Genomic DNA, 23,717 nt, shown 5'->3' on the forward strand with positions numbered 1-23,717 from the left:
GCATACAAGAAGATAATATAAGCATGTAAAGGCAAACATGAGTATGAATGCATAGACATGAACTTGACAAATGACTCATTACATTCTTGTACTTGTTTTCCAAAAACATTGACCATGTGATCACATATCAGAGATGCAAAAATAGCCATGTAAAAGTTCCATTTCTGGATCATGTTAATCACTTGTAGCCATTTAATCTATGTAACAATGTGAGTTGACACCTAATGGCTCCGCTACACACTGTGGGCTCCCTCCTAGTTACTACATCGCATAGCCAACTCTCATGATCGGGTGTGAGTACATCAAAGTCCATAGAATATGGCAATTCACAATTCGCCTTCACCGCATTTTCAATGTGTTGTACCCACTAGTATTAGGTGCTACTTTTCTCCGAAATCCTTTAAAAGAACCCATTCAAAGTTTGTTGATTGTTCTTGGTCAACCTAGGGGTTACCACTCTAATTTAAGCACTCCGGAGTGGACAGAGAAGTTCCACTAGAATATTCCCCCATTCTAACATTTGGGGTCATGAAAAAATATTTTTTTTTCTTTTCAAAAGTACATAACCCGAAATGCATGTGGCATGTACTTGTGACAAAAAAACCTTTTTTTCCTTTAATGCATGACCTGAACGTTTATATCATGTAACCACGTGACTCTCATGGAACGAACTCATGTATACGTGCCATATATCCAAAGTGCATCACGTTTAAGGATTGAAAGAATTAGAACATGCAATATACTTGTGCTAGAAAACAACATTTGCAGGCTCAACCAAGCATACAACATTACTCGAAATCAAAACATGTCATTTAAATCAATAAGCAGCATTTGAGCATGGTAAGTATGTTCAAGGTCGAAAGCATAGCATGCGACATGCGACAATTGCATAATCCAATTTGATCAACAAAATGTAAAGTTTACACGCTACATAAGTATATTATCCAATAGTAAGTTAGAGACTAACTTACAAATATCCGAAGTAAAGAAAATGTCAATGATCAAGCAAGCTGAAAGTGTAGGTTCAAATCATTAGACTTGACAAAATCAATGACACTTCAATTTGAGTGTGTGTGTGTGTGTGTGTGTGTGTGTGTCGTGTGTGCTGTGTTGTGTTCAAGGGTTCACCCTATTCAATCCTAAGGTTTCTTTCTCTTACTTGGTGACTTTTCTTCAAGAGTTTGGGCCTTGAGGGAATGCCCTAGGCCAAATGGTGTTTTTACTTCCTTCACAATGGTTCGATCTTCATAACCCTAATAGGTTACTAGTGTGTGTGATGTGTGTGTAAGGAGTACATGTCATGTGTGCTCATCAAATCTTATGGCCGAAAGTATCACTAGAAGGGAGACCTTTCTTCGAACTCCTAGTGGTGGTCGTGTGTCACTCAACCTTATGAAGGCTCTTTCACTGTTGTTTTTGCTAGTGGTGGTTCAGTCTTCCTTTAAAGGAAAACCCTAGACTCTTGTGCTTGGCAAGACTCATCATGGTTGAACCAAATATTCTCATTTTTCCATGACTCGAGACAAGGTGGTGTCATACTCACCCAAGTTGAACCCTCTTCAACCCAAGGAAATCCTTGTGAGCGTGTGTGCTTGGGAGAAGTGAGTGTAGTAGAAGGCTTGGTAGTTCTTACCGTGCAGTTCTCTCTAACGTGGGGTTCCTTGCTCTCCTTCCCAAGCCATGTGTGTGGTATACGTTTGGATGGAAGGAAAGTATGTATGGCCTGTTCTTCCTAGGGTGGACGTGTTTGAGAGAAGAGAGGGAAGTGAAAAATCTGAATTTAGACAAAATGACCTTTGGGTATCCTTTGGGGGGTGTAGGGTGTCGGCCCTTTAATGAAGCCCTTAAATGCCTGCTCAATTTCCCACACACTCTCTCTTATCATTACTCTGATTGTGGAAACCAAAAGGTCCTTGTGCATTGGTGCCATGTGGCGTGTCCCTTCCTCCCTTGGCTAAAATCTTCCTTCCTCCTCTTCATCATTGCCCTCTTGGAAATGCCAAATGTTTCTCTAGCATGGATAACAAGTGGCATAGTTCTTGCCCTAACCAAAACCCTAAATGGCCCTTGTCAGTCCCCTTTGTGGTCTAGGTTCAATGAACCCACTCTAAGGACAAAAAGGGGCATGTAGATCTATTATGGCCGAAACCCTAAATGTGTCTCCTCAATACTAGAGCCTTCTTGTCCCTAGGCATGTGCATAGTTGCCATTTGGCATATGCATGTGTGTTTTACCCTAGTCAAAACACCTCTTGTCTCTTCTTACTCCAAGATTCTTCTAGAAGTCTTTGGGGGTGGCATGGGGTTCCTTCCCATAGCCACCTCTTCACCTTCCTCATCGTTGCCTCTTCTAGAAACTCTTAAGGCTTGTGCAGTGTGACACTCGGCAAAGGAAGATTGTCCTTCAATGGGTGCGGCGTGTTCCTTTCCTTAACGGAAACCCTAAAATTATCCTAGAGGCACGTGTCTTCAGATTTTGATTTACCCCATGCGCCTCTTTCAATTCCCCATCATTGAACCTCCTAGAGACTCCTATGCAATGATGCTAGTGGTGGGTGGCATGTGGCTTTTGCGTAACCGAAACCCACCCTTTCTCTTTCTTTCTTCCAACTCTAAGTCCAAATTCAACGAGTCCTGGTAACAAGGTTACATGTTGGCCATGTGGCAGGGTAGTTGGGCATGTGCCCTAAGTGAGCTAATGCCTTGTCTTTCTTTCATCTCTTTTGCTTCCTCTAGAAGCTTCCTTGCATGCTTGCCAAGTGGCAAGTTGCTCTATCCAACTGAAATGCCCCTTCCCTAGGTCACAAATGATAGAGGTTAGGGAATGTTAAGGTCGCTATCTCTTTTTTGGTGCTTCCATCCATTATCAAAACCCTAATTAGGGTTTCTAAACCCTAAATCTTCTAGTGGCCGAGTGCCACTAGTTCTTTAGGTCTCTTTGTAGGCTTTGGGTGCCTAATTCACTAACAATATGATGGGGCTCGTGTCCCTCACTAAATGCTCACCTCACCAATTCTATTGGGCCAATTTCTAATTGGGCTAAGGCTAAAAGTAATGAGAGTAACAAGTGAGGATTTGGCTAAGTCCGGGTCATCACACCCGTGTGGTGGGTTCATAGGCTGCACAGCAACTGACTTTAGGTATAGATGGTGAAGATGCCATCGAGGATGAGGCTTCAGCAAACAATGGTCCAACGCATGATGAGATTCATCTATTGATGCATGACGATTTGGCTCGTCCATATGATGGCAGCAAGGTGATCAACCAAGTTGATTGTCGAGCATTTTTTTACATGCTGAATTTGATTGTCTCAAACAATATTGATTTGAGGAGACACAAGACTGATTTTGGCATCGAATGGATAACACGAGGAGAGCCGATTGATCTATCTCTATACTTCCTCATCCGCATCCAATCTATGTCACGGTATTTAACTAAAGGTAGACTACCGTATGCATTGATGATCTCTAGTTAGTTCGAGGGTTGATGTGCTAATGACAGAGCGAAGGCAACCACAGATTAGGCACCTTAACAAAATCACTTTTAGCAAGAACGAGTGCCACATGCGAAAGGCTCGCAATAATGTTGCTACGGCACACAGTACTGGCACAGAGCGTGACCCAGCTTTTACGAATGTCGGTGCTGATACAGAGGCTGCAGGGACTACTACTAGGGAGATGTGACCCTCTTCGAGGAGCATCTCACACTTTTGATCCAGGACATGGAGAGGATCATGGAAAGATCACTGTGCCCATTATGGTTCGACTACAAGAGATTGAGAGACACATTACTGTGATACAGGAGGACCTGGATAATCTTACACAGTAATGTTATTTTGTATCGATCATTTTGTTTTCTTTCGAACGTTGTCACTTTAATTACTATATCGTTTTTATGTTTTATATATAGCTAGCTTGTTTGTTATCAAAACTTAGTTTTCTAATTTTACTTACCATTCAAAAATATAAAAAATGAAACTCCCTAGAAGAAATTTTTTTTTAATTGCAAATTCTTATTTACCATAAAAAACTGTTAATTAATTTCATATTAAATTTTCTAGGATGGCATATATGATACATTTTAATTTACCATAAATAATAATTAATCCGTATAGGTAGATTTTTCATCTTTTGAAAATGATTGGATCTACATTCCAATAGAAAATTCCATACCGTCGAATGGTCTAGAACTACATTCGAATGAAAATTATATGTTTGAACGATTCCTAACTTGGGACGCCACAATTGTATATAATTTTCCACCACGACTATTATTTGAACAGTTATGTCAACATTCGAATGTGAAATACCATACTGTTCGAACGAGTTTGGGAATGTTCGAACGGTTTTTTTTTTTAGATGCTATATTTCATCCCAGAAACTCTAATTCAACCAGATATTTGTTTGTTCGAATGCGTAAAAAATCGCTTCCATGTTTTGGGACGAAATAGAATTTTTGTCTCAAATAACTATTTTTAGGGACAAAATTTAATTCGTCCCTACAAATCAAATTTCTTGTAGTGAACCCCAATCCTTATAGAGGTAGAGCTATAGTTGAGGTCCGATTGAAGTTGACCTAAATAATTACAGTGACTGTCGAGATTGATGAGATGAGAGTAAATCGGCTGGAACTTGTATAGCTAGATAAGCTAGAGGAAAAGATGAAGTGGGATAAGGGCAAGTTGGAGTCGAAGTCATATTCAATGAAAAATGAAATATTTACGATATATTAAGACAAATATAAATAATTAAATATACATCTTCCTGTCTACTTAAATTTTTTAGACAAATAGTGATTTCTTACTTTTAAAATAAAAATTCTGAATTCGAATTCTGATAAGAGAATGACAATTGTTAAGGGTTTGCGCATGTAGAGTAAATGAGCAATGGCTAGCAAAAAGGGTTGCTAGGTCAAATTCGTCCTCCACTTATTAACCAACCAATTACTTTTGTCGCCCGAGAAACCCAAAAACATTGTCAGTTGAAACTAACATAATATCTGCTTAATTATCAATCTTATTATAGTCACATTCATTGGTTTGTCTGTATTTTGTACTTGGAAGTTGGAAACCTTACCTAAATATTTAGTATCTGAATTGACTAAAAGATGGGATACTCCTAACTTTCTTTTTCACATTTCAACTTCAACAGAATCACAGTTTGAAAATAGACGATTACTTAGCAGAATCCTCAAGTAATGAGGTTTGATATATTCAGCAAAGGTTTTGTACTAAACGCAAAGGTTAATCACTGATATGAATCAATTATAAGGAAAAAAAAAATGATAAGAAGTTTTAGTTTAGGACTTGTTTGAGAACTTGATGAGATGATTTCATTCAAACATAATGTAATTTTCAATTTCAAAATTTTAATTTTTTTATCTAATCATTACAACCTTTTTAAATTAAAAAAATATATATTCAAAATTATATTCAAACAATGTTTTAACTTTATAATATTTTTATTCAATGTTTTTTCTCCTTTCCCAAAACTCAATAAACATCTTAACTTAAACTATGTTACAAATTAACAAAAATGAAAACCGTAGAATGCCATCGTATTCAATAAGCAATCCGAAACTGTCCAAAATTGGTCTGAATGTAAAGAGTACAAATATTTATACAAAGAAGAAATGGACTAGTTTGCCTCTTACCAAGAGCTAAAGACTAAAATACCCTAAAGAAAACTATACAATATAAAATACCAAATAACAAAATTGTGCATGTGTAAAAGAATAATTTTACAACTAATTTAATAACTTTACAACTTAATACCCCCTTCAAGATGGAGAGTAAATGGAATGAACTCCCATCTTGAAAATAAAAAATTGAAATTGTTGAAAGCCCAAAGGCTTGGTTAATACATCGGCAAGCTGATGTTGAGATGCAAGGTAGAATGTTTTGATGATTCCAGCTTGGAGTTTGTCTCGAATGAAATGGCAGTCGAACTCAATCTGCTTAGTCCTTTCATGAAAAAGAGATTGGCAGCGATGTGAAGTGCAACTTAACTATCACAAAAAAAAAAAAAAAAAAATGAGCACTATCAGAATGAGGAATATGAAAATCAAATAGAATGGTTAAAAGCCAAACTATTTCACAAGTAGTGGATGTCATGGCCCTATATTCAGCTTCAACGGAAGAACGAGAAACAGTTTGTTGTTTCTTAGTCTTCCAAGAAACCAGAGAGTCACCAAGAAAAACACAAAAACCAATAGTTGATCTTCTGCTATCAGGACAAGAGGCCAAGTCTAAATATGCAAAAGCCTTGAGAGTTAGAGAATTATGAGTTGGAAAAAAAAGACCAAGACCGGGAGCATTTTTTACATATTGTAAAATCATGTAAGCTGCAGTCAGATGAGGTAGTCTAGAGCGATCCAAAAACTAACTAAGCCCCTTAACAAAGTAAGATAAATCTGGTCTTGTAAGAGTAAGGTAGAGAAGTCTACCAATCAATTTTCGACAGACTGTAGGGTCAAGCAACAAAGCACCATCATCTTTACTAAGTTTCAAATTTTGCTCCATAAGGAAAGAAACTGGTTTACAAGCTAAAAAACCAGCATCTTGTAATATTTCAATAGCATACTTTCGCTGACACAGTGAAATACCACTAGGTGATCTAGCTACCTCTAAACCCAGAAAATACTTGAAGGGCCCAAGATCCTTCAGCTTTAATTTTTCATCAAGTAAATATTTTAAGGAATTCATAGATTCCATATCATTACTAACTATCAAAATGTCATCAACATAAACCAATAGATCAATAAAAAAGGAACCAGCAGACTTAGTAAACAGAGAATAATCAGATCTGGATTACACAAATTCCAACTCAAGAAGAGTGGTAAAGAACTTAGAAAACCATTGTCGAGAGGCCTCTTTTAGGCCAAAAAGGGACTTATTCAGTTTGCTCACTTAGGACCCTCTTTAATATGAAACCCAAGGGGTAATTTCATGTATACCTCTTTTGAAAGATCACCATGTAAAAAAGTATTATTGACATCAAGTTGAATAATATGACAATTTTTTTACAGCAGCAATAGCCATCAAAGTTCTAACAGTGGTCATTTTCGCAATAGGAGAGAAGGTTTCAGAATAATCTAAACCTTCTTTTTGTGTATAACCTTTAGTAACCAGTCTTGCTTTATACCTTTCCATAGAACCATCAGCCCGATACTTGATCTTATAAACCTATTTACAACCAATGGATTGTTCACTAAGAAGTAAAGGGACAACAGTCCAGGTATTATTTAGTTCTAAAGTAGCAATCTCAGCAGTCATAGCAACTCTCCAATGAGAGTGCCTGACTTTCTGATGGTAGAATTCAGGTTCGATGTCAGTAGAGATAGGAAAAGCAAAGGATTTATGACCAGAGGACAAGTGATCATAAGACAAAAAATTAGAAATGTCATATTTGATGGATGAGGGGATGTAACTTGTTGGAGGAACTGATTGAGAGTGTATAGTGGAGAATTACAATAACAATGCTGCAAATAACTAGGAGCTCATTGGATTCTTGTGGATCTTCTTGGGGATAAAGGTAAAATATGGTTGGGAGGTTGAGATGGTGTAGTTAAAGCTTCATTTGGGGGAGAAGCTTCATTAGATGAGGCAATAACATTAGGGGGGAGAAGCTTCATTAGGTGTGGTTGAAGGTACAGTAAACATATCAAAAGTGGAGGATTGAGAGGGAAGAGGAAGAGGAAGAGAGAAAGAAAGGGAAGGCAAGTCAGAATGAGAAGACTGAAAAGGAAAAACATGTTAATGGAAAATGACATGTTGGGAAACAAAAGATTGATTTGTTTTAAGATCATACAATTTGTAACCCTTGATGCCAAAGGGGTAACCAAGGAAAACATAGAGCCTAGCTCTCGGGTCAAATTTTGTTCTTGCCCTTTGTAAAGTAGATGCAAAACATAAACAACCAAAAATCCTCAAATGGTCATAGGAGGGAGAGAAGTGACACAAAATTTCAACAGGAGATTTATTTTGAGTAATAGGAGAAGGTAATATGTTAATTAAGTAGCTATTAAAACAGCATCACCCCAAAATTTGAGAGGCAAACGAGATTGGAACAATAAAGCCGAGCATCATTAAGGATATGTTGATATTTCCTTTCCACAACAAAGTTTTGTTGTGGAGTTTCAATACAACTATGTTGATGGATAATGCCCTTAGAACAAGATATGAAGATAGAAAAAAATCAGTATCATGATCAACAAGAATTTTTTTTATCTTAGTACCAAACTGAGTTTTAATCATTTTGAAAAAGGTTTGAATGAAAAAAGAAACTTCAGATTTATGCTTGAAAAGATAAATCCAAGTAGCTCTAGTGCAATCATCAACAATGGTTAAGAACAATTTTTAACCTTCAATAGTAAGGACTAAAAAATGGCCCTCAACATCACAATGTATAAGGTCAAAAGGTAAGTGAGAAAGGTTATTATGATTTGGAAAATGTAACTTTCTTTGTTTAGCTAGTGGGCAAACAATGCATGGGTCATTAGACATAATAAAATTAGGCACAATTTTATTCAAGAAAGACATTCTTGAGGCAGATGGATGTCCTAATCAACTATGCCAAAGGTGAAACAATGAGCATTTAGATGAACTCAAATATGTAGATGGTAGCAAAGTAGTGTCATTACATTGTTTATTGGGAAAAAATAAGGTAGCTGAGGGGAAAAGAGAGTCCCTGGTTGTTGGAAAACATAGAGTCTTCTTTGTTGTCTACCCACTCCAATTAGTTTCGAGGTGATCAGGTCCTAAAGGAGACAAAAGTCAGAGGAAAAAAAAACAACAAATGTGAGATTGGGTGAGTTTACTAACTAAAATCAATTGAAAATGAAAGGTGGGTATACAAAGAACATCTCTAAGGGTAAGATGTTCAGTAAGAGTAATAGTGCCAATGTGTGTAACAGTAACACTTTGACCATTAGGTAGTTTGACATATGTATTTTGAATTGGAGCAAATGAAGTAAAAAATCTAGTGGAGGGGACCATATGGTCGATAGCCCTCGTATCAATTATCCAACTAGACATATAAAAATTAAAAGAAGCATTACTAGAAGATTGAAAAGCATAATGTGTATAGGAAGCAATACCAGCTAAAGAGTAAGAAGAAGCTATAGTATTGACCACATGGCTGGAATCATCAGGCTTAGGCTGAGGATTAAAAGTAATCATAGACAGTAACTGCTTATATTGTGCCTCAATCAAGGAGAATGGAGAGGCTGTTGGAGAGTTGTCATTGAGAACAACAGTGTTGGCCATGGACTGCTGCCGTGGCTTTTGCTTGTACCCTGGAGGAAAGCCATGGAGTTTATGGCACTCATCAATAACATGACCAATTATGCCACAATACTTGCATACTGGCCTATATTTTTTTCGAAAAGATTTTGTATATCTCAATGAATCAGAGTTAGCAATAAAAGCATGAGCATCAGTAAGGGGAGGAGGAACATAAATTTCTCTCTGTTACTCTTCCTGAAGAACAAGAGAAAAAACTTTGTTGAGAAGCAGTAAGGGCTACATCAATAAGATCTGAGCCCTAGCTGAGGAAAAGATTCATTAAGTCCCATGAGGAATTGTAAAATACAGTCCTGTTAAACATAAGAATTCAACAGAGTGACAGCACCACAAGAACACAGAATAAACGACTTGTAATTAACTAATTCATCCTAAAGAGCCTTAAATCGAGTAAAATAAGCACTAACAGTAAGTTGTCCTTGAAATAACCAGGAAATCAATTTCTAGATTTGAAAAATCCTAGGTCTATTTTTTTGAGAAAACCATTCCTTTAGATTGGTCCAAATCTCAAAAGCAGTGGTAACATACAACACACTAGCAACAATTTCAAGGGAAACAGAGTTAAGCAACCATGAAATCACCATATTATTACATCTTAACCATGAAGAGAAAAGAGAAGCAGTAGATGCTAGTTTAGTAATCGTACCATCCACGAACCCTAACTTGTTTTTGTCAGAGAGAGCCATGGTCATCAAGGGAGACCAAGTGTGATAGTTGTCACCAAATAGGAGTTGCGTGACCAGAACAACCCCAGGGTTATCACTGGGGTGAAGGAAGAAGGGACTCACAACATCAGGGGAGGAAGAGGGAGGAGGCGGAGGAACGGGTGGATCAGTCGGCACCATGAGAAGTGAAGAAGAAGTTCAAGAAACGTATGATACCATACCAAGAATGAAAACTCTAGAAGGCCATCGTATTCAAGAAGCAATCTGAAACTATCCAAAATTGATCTGAATGTAAAGAGTACAAGTATTTATACAAAGAAGAAATGGACTATTTTGCCCTTACTAAGAGCTAAAGACTAAAATGCCCTAAAGAAAACTATACAATATCAAATATCAAATAACATAATTGTACGCATGTAAAAGAATAATTTCACAACTAATTTAATAACTTTACAACTTAATATAAATATTTATAAAATTATCATCTCTTCTCATTACTACGTTTCTTTTTTTTTTCTTATTTTTTTGGTACACTTCCGTGAGGATTTAGAGGAACAAAATTAACTTTAAATAATAAGGGGATAAGCTTGACCCCACCATATCTATTAAGGATAAATTGACATCGTACATTACACATTATTATTATTATTATATTATTAAAAAATATAATTTCTCTTTTACCCCAAACTTTACTCTCTTTCGAGGCTAGGTATTTCATTTCATGTAATTATAGGGTACACCTAATAATGGGTTTCATCATAATAGGTATTTTTAAGTATTTTATAAATAATAGTAAATAATAATAAATAATAATTAGATATTTTGATAATATTTGAAATACTCTTACTATCCAAATACGAAAAGGAAAAAACAACTGGTGCTATGTGAAACTCTAAGGGTGTGTGTGGATGTTGAAGTGAGTTAAGTTGAGTTGAGTTGTGATGATAAAATATTATTAGAATATTATTTTTTAATATTATTATTATTTTAAAATTTGAAAAAGTTGAATTGTTTATTATATTTTATATTGGGATTTGAAAAAATTGTAATGATGAGTTGAGATGAGTTGAGGTGAGTTTGGTAACCAAACGCATCCTAATACTAATAGGCCCATCTTAAAACACTTGGGGGGACATGTAACATTTCTTAATCAAATTCATAATAATAATCATATAGATGCATGGGTGACATTTTAATCATGTATCTTTCATTGCAAATGAGACGCAACCGCGCAAGCAAAAACTATGAGGTGGTTACTATATGAAACATAAAAATTCAATTAAACTAACATATACGCAACATCGAAACGAACCAACTGATAAAAAAATAGAATATAATAATTTTTCATACTAACAAAACGTGTCATCAGATTTTGTTCAATAAAAGGGCCATAAGCTTATGCCTACTTCACTTTCACAAAATTTTTCATCCCATCTTATCTCATCTTATTTAATTATTATAATTTTTTAAAATTTTTACATAAAATAAAATAAATAATTTAACTTTTTTAAATTTTAAAATAAAAATAATATTAAAAAATATATTTTAATAATATTTTATTTAACTTTCAAATTTTATTTTATTTCATTTTATCTATAAAAATAAACGAGTCTAATTTAAAATATGCATGATGATATTGTAAAAATTAATTAAATTAATATAATTTGATGTGTTATGTTAGATTATAAAATTATTTTTATTATAAAATAAATTTAACACATAATATTATTTTTTTAATGTATTTTTATTAAAATTTTATGTGGCCGTACGGTTTCTCTTTCTACCGACACGAGGAGAGAGCTGGGATTTGGGACCCATACGTCAAGGACACGTGGTGAGTATAAGACGGCCAGACAATTCTAACTAAAAACAAATAAATCATGACGCTTGAGAAAGCCGAATCCCAACGGTGGACCCCATCTGCTTACATGTGAACCGTTAGAAAGGGCCTAACCCCAAACTCCTCCAGGTCCTACCTCTTACCTCATCGATGTGGGATCTCTACCACGCGAGGCAATCTTGTTAAACGGTCAGGTGAGGGTGGCCCTCCATCGTTTGAAAAGACATAAATATCATTCATGTTTTTTTTTTTAATTTTTTTCAATTCTAATTAAATAAATTATCTATCTTATATAATATGCGAAGATGATAACTAAAATTTTTATTGTTAATGCATTCTCTGAAGAGAAACAAAATAATGAAAATAATTTATAACTCATAACCAACGACAGTATCAGCAAGTGGGGGGAAAATAATGTAACGTTATGGTCCATCTATGAGTATGAGGAATATTATGTATCGGTCACTGTTTATTCCTATACTTTATATCTATATTTTTTTATAGGATGAAGTGATGAATAGTAATTGATGAAAAAAAAAAATTTGTGAATATATGTCATATGTATATATGTATAAATATATATATGTGTATATGTATGTATATATACACGAGGTGTTTGAAACTCATGTTTAATTGATCAAAATCGTGATTAAACACCTTTTACTAAACACTAATTCCTTCTATTGTTGTCTGATCAAATGTGATTGATAGATTTTAGATTAGGAGTTGTTTGGGAGCTTAGATGAGATGAAATTTGCATGTCAAAATCTCTCTTAATTTTCTCCTCAAATATCACTCAAATATAAATTATTTTAATTTTTAATTTTCAACTTTTTTATCTAATCATTACCTAATCATTATAATTTTTTCAAACTTTCAAATAAAAAAAAAACAATACAATTTTTTTTTTAATTTCAAAATAAAAATAATATTAAAAATAATTTTTAGATAATTTTTTAACTCTATAATATTTTTATTCATTTTTAAAAAAAATTAATAAAACATTTTAACTCAAACAAATTCACTATTATAAAAAAAATTTATCTGATCTCATTATTCAAATATGTGGTAGAGGATAGGGTGTAACTGGTCCAGTCTAGTTTTGGATAAAATTTAGAACCGAACAGGTATGTACCAATTTTGTATTTTAGAAAACTGATTACGCACCGGTTACCCTCCTAAACCGGTACCTCCGGTCTTACCGTTCCGGTCCAATTTTCTAAGTATTAGTATTAGAGCATAAAATTTAATTATTATACTAATATACATTAGTATACTAATTAATTAAAGCGAGATGTAATTAATATACTAATGTATTATATATTTATCAAAAGGAATATGTTGAGAATTTATTAGGTCATAAAATGTTATTAATAGATATATTTTATGTTTAAAGTTTATGATCAAATAAATTTTTATGTTTAAGATTAAAATTTTATGTTATAAATTATAATAACATTCTCTTATTTTTTATTTTCTATTGATTTATTTATTTTTATGCTATTTTCATTATAAATAGAGTAACGTAATATCATTATTTTTTCTCATATTTAATACTCCGACCTTACTCACCACATCAAGATAATTGGGGTGAGTCATTACAACTTGGGGGTGCTTTTGAGATTTTAGTGTTAGTTTTATAGAGGTTTTGTAATTTACCTAAACTTTTATTTAATGCATCTTACTTTTTAGAGATCTACACAATTAGCGTGTGATCTCTTAATACCCTTCACAATTTCAGAATTTTGAAAGCTAGAATTCATAATAAGAAGATGACAACTATTATGCAACTTTGACCAAAGACAGTATAGGTAAGAAGCTTTCTTTAATATGATGTGATCGTACCGACACTAATAGATCTCACGAGAAATTCTCAGCTCTCTTTTTAAAAAAGGAAACTTTGCTTAATTGAGAGTAACTTGATATTGATAATTTGGTTGGTGGAATGCTTCAAGGGAGAAGATAATATAAATTCGCTGTCAAAATTAAAAAGGATAAAGCAACCAAAGTTTGTTGTCGACAAATATTCTCCATTTCCATGTATTTGAGGAGTGTTTCGTGCGGGACTTAAATTGTTCAAGGACGACAAATTGGATCATGTACAAGGAACAAAAGCACCACATGGTTTTCAGGAAAATAAACAGTTAAATATCGGGTTATGTTATATATAATTCTCATATCATGCTACACAGATCATAGCCTACAATTCGAGTTGAATGAAGTGGACAAGGAAAATAATAAAGACCTAATTTTTGTCACAAAAGAACTGTTATAGCCATAAAAAATTATATAAAAATAATCTTATAAACTGACGTGGATGATCCGTTAGATCTATTATACAATTAAAATAATTTTACAATCTGACGAATCGTATAAAATCACGTCAATTTGTGAGATTACTTTTATATAATCTCTTTATGACTAAAGTATTTCTCTTCAAATAATAACAATGTATAATTACATATTTCCTTATAATCATTATACATTGTTAGTACTTTTCCATTCCAAACAATACACATCTTAATTAAAAACCTTATCTATACTCAAATTGAATACTACAAATTCCTACTTAAATCTTAGACATTCTTTTCAAGTTCTGAAGGTTGTATGATTCACGTCATACATTTTTATTTTGTTTTATTAAGGACTCTAATACCATTTTTTTTGTAATAATCATTAGTTAGAGTATAAGTTCAGGCGTGAAAAGTTGAGTTTGAATAGTGAGGTATTTTCAAATATTTTGTGAATAGTAATGATAGAATATTAAATAGTAGTAAAAAATATATAAAAATAATAATAAAATAATAAATAATAATGAGATATTATGAGAATACCTCAAAATTCAATCGTTACATTACTCATGTACCTCATAATACCGCAAACTAGGCTCAAGTTTTAATTCAATCGTTACATGTACTCATTTATTCTTATAAACTACAGTGACCGCTTAAACTCTTTGCTAAGCTAGCACGGTACCATATTAGCAAATAGCCTCTGATCTCTTTTCCATATTTGTACAAATTTTTACATCATATCTGCAAGGCAAGAAGCAGGTATGAAGATGGAACTCAAACATGGATAAACAGAGCTGCATTTTATCAATTAATGAATCTCTGACTCTATCCATCATGGATAAACAATATTTGAGTGTCTAATGTCTATGGCAGTGTGCGCGTGGTGCCTGCAAGAGGATGAGAGAGAGAGAGAGAGAGAGCAGCGCGTCACCACAACAGGGAATTTTTCAAAAACATTCTCTGGATGGAACTCGTGACCTCGGTGATGTAAGCATAATATGTCCACTTGACTGGATGCAAATGCAATATATATTATTTTATTTTCTTGTATATTTTTTCAGTAGATTATACAAAAATAAGATTACAAGTCCACCTGCTGAATCTCATTCTCTTATGTCACTCATTTTGTATACAAGCAAATTATCTACAATGATGCCAATCAAAACTAAAAAAAAAAAAAAAACAAACTTTAACAAATCCACAAAGAAAGTAGATCATATAATTTCTTACATTGCATTATATTTGCTTAGCATTTTTTTCTCTATTTTTTTTTTTTTTTTTGTTCTTTTTGGATTTAAAATATATGTACACAGATTCACCTGCTCTTCCTCTTCTTCTATTACCTTAACATCAAGTTTTCAATAATTCCAAAAATTGTCAAAGTCTAGTGGCCCAGCTGAGGTAGATGGGGCCTCCTGAAATGACCTCCTATCCATTTCAAGATTTGATACGAGGGAAGAAATTTCGGCAATCACATCGGTATTCATGGCTGTTTCCTGTGAGACACCGACAATCTCTCTTTCTGTTTTGAAACTCTGCCTCAAGTTTGATCCCTGATTTCCATGCAAGGCCCTGAGAATTGAGTGGTCTTGCATTCCAACGCATCCTGGGAATTGCAGATTTCCTTGAATTGTAGCAATTTGAGTTGAATAGAAGGAACTTGAAGCTGGGATTCTTGGAAGAATATCAGTGGGATTTGAAGGAACACCATAGAGAGAGTTATTGAAGGAATCAACCATCCCTTCTTGGTTTCTTTGAGCACTAATGGGGCTGGAGAAGCAGGGCACGTAAGCCGATTCAATAGAAGGTTTTGTCTTGCCAATATTTGCGGAAGAATCTGTCAATGGTGGAAGATCAGAAGGACCCAATTCACTGCCAAAAGAGCCCAATCTAACTATCCCTGATATATGGATTTTCTTCCCCCCAGAACTCTTTTGAAATACCCTACAAAGCACCCATTCATTCTGCAATTCAAGAACAAAACTCCATCAAATCCAACTGCATCCCAGATAAAAGAGAGTAAAAAATCAGAGAGTTATATATTACCTTTGCAGTTTTGGGGAGGTTGTGGACTGAGAATTTGCCCTCTAATCTGTATTCATGCAAGACCCAGTTGGTTTTCTCTCCTTTAGGGGCTCTACCCCTATAGAAAACAAGGGTTTTCTTCATCCCAACCAGGGATCTCCCCCTGTATATTTCCTTGTCTTTCCCTGTGGCTTTCCAATAACCAGCTTCTGTAGCCCTGTTAGTCCTCAAACCAGTTGGGTACTTTCTGTCCCTCACACAGAAAAAATACCACTCTTTCTCACCCATTTTCGCTTTCCCTTCATCCAAACAAACCAATATAAATATGGGAAATCAGAGAAATATAAAATGACGGAAACTTGTGTAAGCAAACTTACATGGCAATTCCCAAGGCTCAGACTTGTTCAAATCCACCTCTCCAATAGCTCTAGCAGAGAAGCTGGATTCAGTAACTCTCTTGAACAAGTAGTGGGTAATAAGCTCTTCATCAGTTGGATGGAATCGGAATCCTGGTGGCAAATCCATCTGATCTTCTTCCTTGTAAACCCACGAAAAGTTTTCCATTTCCTAATAATCTAAAACCCTATTGCTTTCCTTTTCTCAAACCCCGTGTTTCAAAACCAGGGATTTGACAAACAACCAATGATGTACAGAATTCAGCCTCGGTTTCAATAACAGCCTCAGCTCCTTGGGTTCATCATCAGGACACGTTAACAGAGAGAAACAAAACCCGGCCAACCCCAAGAAATTCAATACAATGAATATGGTTAAGAGGAAAAAAGCTTATGGAAAAGGTTACGAGAGTTGGAAAGAAAAAGTAGGGATTGAGAGGAAAAGAAGGGAAGCCATGGAGCCAAAAAGTTGTAAACGGAAGTTTGCAGATATTAATGAAAAAGGCACAATGAGGAACGCAGAGGCCCTAAATACTGGTGTTTGGATAGGAAGAAACGTGTTATGTAACGCAACCGTGTTTAAAAAAATCTGTAATAATTCCATTCTTCCCTAAGTTGACTAAAGAGTACAGACAATTCAGCTGAATACCATGCATGTAAAACTATTTTATAATAACCCATCTGATATTATTTTTGACGTGGATAATACAAGGAGAAAATATATTTTAGAGGAAAATGATAAACTTATCACTATTCTATAACTATTTTACTATCTTTATTTTAAATAGAGGTTAGTTTTATAATAATAAAATTATTTTTAATGAAGTTCATATATAGTTGCATTGATTATTTGTAAAATGCATTGTAATTAGTTATAAAAAGAATTATAGGTGTATCATTATCCTAAATCATGATATCTGATCATCGACTGTTAAATTATAAGAAAATAAGATAAGTGATATAATCTTGCAATTAGATTATGATCAAGGTGCCAATTACCCAAAAAAATTATGGTTTGTGTTGTATTTGGAATTGCTTTTATGATTTGTGCGCAATGGGAAAAGATGGTAGTAATTTGAGATTGTAAATTGTACTTTTAACTAATAAGATAGTCAAATGCAACTTTTAATTTAAAACTTTTTTTCCCCTTTTTATGGCTAAAAGAATTGTCTTGAATATGAGATGGCAAATTAGGCTTTAAGGTTATGAGAAATGTTACTGTATTCTTAATTTATATCACTCATTTTATCTTTTTTATATTACAATGTGGTGCTACGTGGTTTATTAAAAAAAATTAAAAACACATACATAAATGATAAAGTGAATCTAAAATTTTAGTTTTCATATTTTTGTGTTTTTAGGAGGCATTTTATTTTGAGTATAAATTTTTAAAAATTTTTAATAAGCCACGCGACTATCGTGGTACCACGTTAAGGGAACAAAGTGAATGATATAAATTAAGGACATAATATCATTACTCTAACAATAATTGGTGGATGTGTGTTTCTGGAATTTAGAAAATGTATACAACGTTTATACAACTTCATAATAAAACAATGAATTTTTAAAAAATCACTTTTAACTTTTGCTTTAATATTTTGACGTGTTTAAATTTTTTTTAAAAAAATTATATGTATATATATATAATGAGTCATGTTACACATAAGCTCCACACTCTGCATATCACTTAAAAAAAATATAATTTTATTTTTTTATCCTTTCATGAAATATAATAGTAAAAGAATAAGATCATATATTTTTAAGTGGTGTAAGGAATATAGAACTTATGTCTAGAATTTTTCATATATAATTTTATTTTATAAAGTTTTGCATTAGTTTTGAATGGTCATCATGGTTGTATCAGTTCTTCAAGGTGCACCATCATTATTACCATCATAAAAGAGTGACCGTTAGAAACTTTATTTTTTTGCCGTGAAAAGAGGAAGTCTTTCCCTTTCAATTTTGTTTTTTCAGAAATGAATTACAGCTGTAGGATTAATGCATGGAAGAAGAAATATTATCAGCCCGGCCACTACTCTCTCTGATCCATCCTTCCAAAAATTAGTTAGAAGTTCACTCTACTCAACACAAAATTGCCATCATATGGGCCCCACAATTTTCCTTCTAGCTAATTGAAAATTGACACAGAGATAGACATCTTTGGAAATCACTTTGCAAAGATTTCTCATGCAATTAGTATGAAAAGTGACACTTTCGAAAAGGAACTCCATTTTTCTTAGCTAAAACAGTAGATGATAGAAACGAAACAAATTATAAAAAAAGGAACCCCCTCTCTTATATTTTCCGCTTCTCCCCTTTATTATTATTCTTTTTTTTTTTTTCATTCATTCTTTCTTCCTTTTTTTTTTGTTCGAGATTTTCATTCTTGCATTGTCATACATTGGAAGTTGGATATGTTGTTATTCTCCCTTCTTCCCTTCCCACTTCATCTTTGATGAGTTTGATCTCTTCTTCTCTATCCTTTTTTTCCTTTTTTTTTTTTTTTTTTAAATTTTTGTTAAGTTTTCCTCTTACTTTGTTAGACACTATAAATGAGATTTGACTATCCATGAACAACTACATGGATAGTGCAAATTTTGCAACTACTAGTTTATTAAGTGTCCTTTCTATTTGGGCTTTGGGCTTAAAAGAGTTTAAATCAGCATTTTTAGTTCATTTATATACATATTTTTTTAAGAGTAATATTACATCTACTTATAATTTTATTTACATAAAACTTACAAAAATTAATTTTATCGATTTTCTTTTAAAATTTAAATTTTATAATTTTCAACGTATCAATAACTAATATATAGAGAATAAAATATTTTATAAGTTTTTCTTAAATACAGTTAGCATTTTTCCTTTTTTAAATAACATTATCAACATTAACTCTAGAAAATGGTTGAAAATCATAACCCCTCTATGTATCTTTTTTTTAATTAACATTAAATAAACAGTACTTGATAGATATTTACTACTGTTTTAAAACTTTGATTAATTTATTTAATTGGATTTGAATTTTATTTTTTTTTTGTCATGTTTTGAGCATAAATGTATCTTTAGGGGACTCTCTAGCTAATTAATCTAAAAGTACCTTGAAATTCGTACAAGGAAATAAATAAGAGAAATGCTAATATGATGCTTAAGTTTCCCTCTCACTTTGATCGCTCATATATATATATATATATATATATATTTACTTAACGATTAAGAAAATGACTTTTAATGTATTGGTGTATTTTTTTATTTTTTTTAAAAATATTTAAGTATGTTAAAAAAAATAAAAAGAAAAAGAAAGAAAAAATGAAAAGAAAAATTTGTGCTAAAGCGGTCATTACTTGGCGACAGCCTAGCACTACTCAATAAATAAAGTGTGTTGTGACTAAGGGGCATTCATGTGTTTAGGTAGGAGAAAGTCGAAGATAATAGACATGCAAACCCGTTACTGCTTGATAAGCAAATTTGTCCATTCTATAATATTGAATAATCGAGGATTAATCAATAAGTGGATGTCACCTAATAATTCCATGCAACTCAGTGCATCCAAAAATCATTTTGGAAGGTGGGGTGGGGTTTGCCCCTTTGCAATGATGTGCAATTTTTTATTCTCAAAATAGCATTTTCCATTAAGTTGACCATAGATATATGTCACCACATAATTTCGTGCATACTGTATATATATATATATATATATATATATATGTGTGTGTGTGTGTGGTCAATTTTTTCGTTAATTTTTCCATTCACATCCCACCTAAAAAAAAGACGTTGGGTATCAAAGAGATTGAAAGGTGGAAAAAGATAGGGAGAGTGCTGGCAAATGAATGAGTGAAAGGTTGAAAAAGAAAATACACGTGTTGAAGGTGTAATGGCATAAATGATCGACGGCCAAATTTATTAAGGTTACTGAACAAGTGGCTTAATATTGGTTTGGTTATACTTGAGTTTAACTCAATTTGTTTATATTAAACGATAAAATTTGTATAAAGCTCGACTCAAGAGAAATAGGTTTATATAAATTTGAAAAACTTTATATTTATTTTAGATGTAAAAGTTTTGTTAGAACTAGATGACTACGTTGATAAGTTTGTATAAAATTAAGTTTAGCTTGGAGGTATTAGAGGCTGTTTAGATAAGTCAGAAGTGGAAAAATCGAGTCCCAAAGAATCTACACTTATCCAAAGAAGAGGTTGATCTAAAATCTGTTATTATAGTGAAGAGTTATCGCAAAATGTTAACATTCCATCAGGAGACGACTTCAAGGCCGTCAGCAAAGTCCTACTGCAGATCAAATTTCTACCAGACTCATTCTGTCAGCAAAGTCCTACTACATATCAAACTCCTATCAGATTTGTTCCGTCAGCAGAATCTTACTGCAATTGAAATTGATTTTCAGATTGTTTATTTAAGGGATTCTATTGGTTAAGATCAGTAGAAATTCAGATTTAGATATTTTCTAGAGCACTTTCCAGTGCATATTTTGGTGAGAAAACTCCTTAGAGAATTTTCATATTGTTTCTCTCAAAGAGTGTGATCGTGCTCTATGTTGGAGATTTGATTGGTCGTGTTTCAGCCACTGGAGTTTGAGGAGAAAAACCAATGTTTGAAGATCGTCAGAGTTTCTGGCTGCTACTGCGGTAGAAGACAAATGGGTCATTTGTCTAGTCAAGTAAGAGTGTCAATTGACAAATGTTTTGTAATTGAGCTTTACTTGTAAATTGATTTTCAAATAATAAAATTGACTTTTATGGGTTTGGCTGCCCCGTAAGGTTTTACCTTTAAAGAATTCTTTAAATGGTTTCCCTTTGATACCAATTTTGGTATTATGCAATTTATTTACTTTATTTTATTACTTAATTATTAAATAATTGCATGATTCATGACTAACCAATTTGTTAAGTGAATTGGTAGATATTTCAGCTGCGTAAATATACAGGGCTACTTGGGTAATTTCAATTGACATCATAGTGTGGTTCACTCACTCGAGTATGATATGTGTCTCCCTGTAGATCATGTCGTCGTCTTTATATGTTCCACCATACTTTGATGGAGAAAACTATACATATTGAAAAGTTTGTATGAAGGCTTTCCTCAAGTCTTTGGATGAACGTGTGTGGTGTACAGTTGAGCGAGGGTGGATTAAACCCGAGACAACTATTGATGCTTGGACAAGAGATGAGATCACCAACTTTAATTGGAATAGCAAATGACTTAATGCTATCGTCATGGCCGTATCTCACGATGAATTTAAAAGAATCTTCATTTGTGAGATTGCTAAAGAAGTATGAGATATTTTGGAGATTACACATGAAGGCACAAGAATTATAAAAAATTCATAATTACAATTACTAACCTCTAAATTTGAGAAGATTAAAATGCTAGAAGATGAGAGCTTTAATAATTTTTATGTTAGACTTAATGATACTGTTAATTCCAGGTTTAATCTCGGCGAGAAGATGGAAGATTCAAGGGTCGTAAGAAAGATTTTAAGGTTCTTACCTGAAAGATTTCGCCAAAAGGTTACAGCCATAGAAGAAAGCAAGAATTTGGATGCTATTAAAGTTGAAGAATTGGTCGGCTCCTTACAAACATACGAGTCATCTTTCTCAAACAAGAAAAGGTAAATCCATTACTTTAAAAACAGTAAATGATGATAAGATGATTTTTCTGATAAAGAAAGTTTGAATGATGAAGATATAGATGTCATTACAAGGAAAATCAGAAAATTTTTGTTTACCAAGAAAGCTATTGGAAAGCAAAAACAAGGTAAGGAATTTCTTGCAAAGAAAAAATATTCTGAAAAATAGAATATAGAAAAATATGAGCAAAAAGATAAAGTGAAGTGCTATGAATGTTCAGGTTATGGTCATATAAGAATTAAATGTCCAAACTTTAAGAAAAATAAAAGAAAAACATTAAATATCACACTTAGTGAAAATTCAGAATCTGAAAACTCAAGTTCATCATCTGATGATGAAAATTCTTTTGTAGCTTTTTCTACTGTTATTAATGATTTTTCAGATATTGTGCATATATAATCTGAAAGTGAATTTGATGATAGTGACTCCAATATGGCTATTGTTAATACTGACCATGAGTAGTGTACATGAAGCTTATAATGATTTATGTGAAAAAATGGTCAAGTTGAAAAAACTCAACAAGAAACTGTAAAATAAACTCACAACTGTGGATAATAAAAAGAATAACCTTTCCGAGGCACTAAAAATTCTGAAGTTGAGATATCAAGATTGAAGGCTCAAAACGATGCACTAGACAAAGAATTGAAGAGTTCCTAAGAGTGCTAACAAAAAACTGCTACTCAAAAATTAGATGAGATGTTGAGTTGTCAAAAATCTAATTGTGATCGCACGGGTTTGGGGTACATAACTTCTCAAGGTATGAAACTTAAAGTCTCATCATCCACTACCACTTCATCAAAAATGTATCATTTTTATTAAAGGAAGTCAAGATGAGGAAGTTCCAAAGAAAGCTGTGCCTAAAACTCATGTTCTAAAAGCCTCACAAGATAGATCAATGACAAAGAAGCACATCCAAGGTAAGTCCAAAGGTAAGTTTATTCTTACTTGTCATCATTGTGGTATTCTTGGCCATATAAGGTCATATTGCTTTAACTTGAAAAAAGTGAAGAAAAATGGAGGTGAAAGAAAGTTAAAAAGGAAGGGAAAGATTCTAGAAAATCAAGTTAATGAGGTGAGTCAACAAATCACCTTCATAACTCTAAAGTTTGGTGAACTAGCAGAATTTTGATTTCACAATAAAGAAAAGATCATACAAAGTGGCGTTAATGAGAAGAATAGGCCAAAATTTAAAGTAAAGTAGGTGGTCAAAGAATATGTCGTGTCACATTAATTGATAGGACCACTTCCATGTTCTTGCATTCCTTGCATTTCATTTTATTAGTCTAGGACATGCATTTTGTTTTTTGTTTTTAATTTATGTTTATGTTTTCAGTTTTTAATAAGAAAAATAATATAAAAAAAGTTATGGTTTGTTTCTAATTTTTTGGAAAGTGTATGCTTGATATGTCAAAGTTTTGAGCACATGTATTCTCACAAAATAAATTTTTGAACTTATGCATCTCTCTATTTTGTGCAGTTCACTTTGTGCATACTAACCATTTGGGTCATCTTGACAAAATTCATTTACAAAGTACTTTGAAAAACTTATGTGCATGCAC

The 23,717-nt window shown here is 33.1% G+C and overlaps 1 protein-coding gene across 1 annotated transcript; it reads right to left on the reverse strand.

The window, feature by feature from the left end:
• Window positions 1-15,131: 15,131 nt before the first annotated feature.
• On the reverse strand, window positions 15,132-17,049 carry LOC121237833 (NAC domain-containing protein 100-like). Its single transcript, XM_041134726.1, has 3 exons — window positions 16,502-17,049; window positions 16,146-16,423; window positions 15,132-16,063 (listed from the first exon to the last, which is right to left on the reverse strand). The coding sequence occupies exons 1-3, from the start codon at window positions 16,686-16,688 to the stop codon at window positions 15,458-15,460; spliced, it is 1,071 nt and encodes a 356-aa protein (XP_040990660.1). The 5' UTR covers window positions 16,689-17,049; the 3' UTR covers window positions 15,132-15,457.
• Window positions 17,050-23,717: the final 6,668 nt, after the last annotated feature.

This window comes from Juglans microcarpa x Juglans regia, chromosome 6S, assembly GCF_004785595.1.
Source record: "Juglans microcarpa x Juglans regia isolate MS1-56 chromosome 6S, Jm3101_v1.0, whole genome shotgun sequence".
NCBI classification, from domain to species: domain Eukaryota; kingdom Viridiplantae; phylum Streptophyta; class Magnoliopsida; order Fagales; family Juglandaceae; genus Juglans; species Juglans microcarpa x Juglans regia.

Bases quoted from the DNA above. Each gene is read 5' to 3' on its own strand.
- LOC121237833 (XM_041134726.1), bottom strand. From the start codon at position 16,688: ATGGAAAACTTTTCGTGGGTTTACAAGGAAGAAGATCAGATGGATTTG. The intron at 16,424-16,501 runs GTAAGTTTGCTT...GTTTGGATGAAG, and splicing joins TGAGCCTTGGGAATTGCCAT to GGAAAGCGAAAATGGGTGAG. The intron at 16,064-16,145 runs GTAATATATAAC...CTTGAATTGCAG, and splicing joins ACCTCCCCAAAACTGCAAAG to AATGAATGGGTGCTTTGTAG.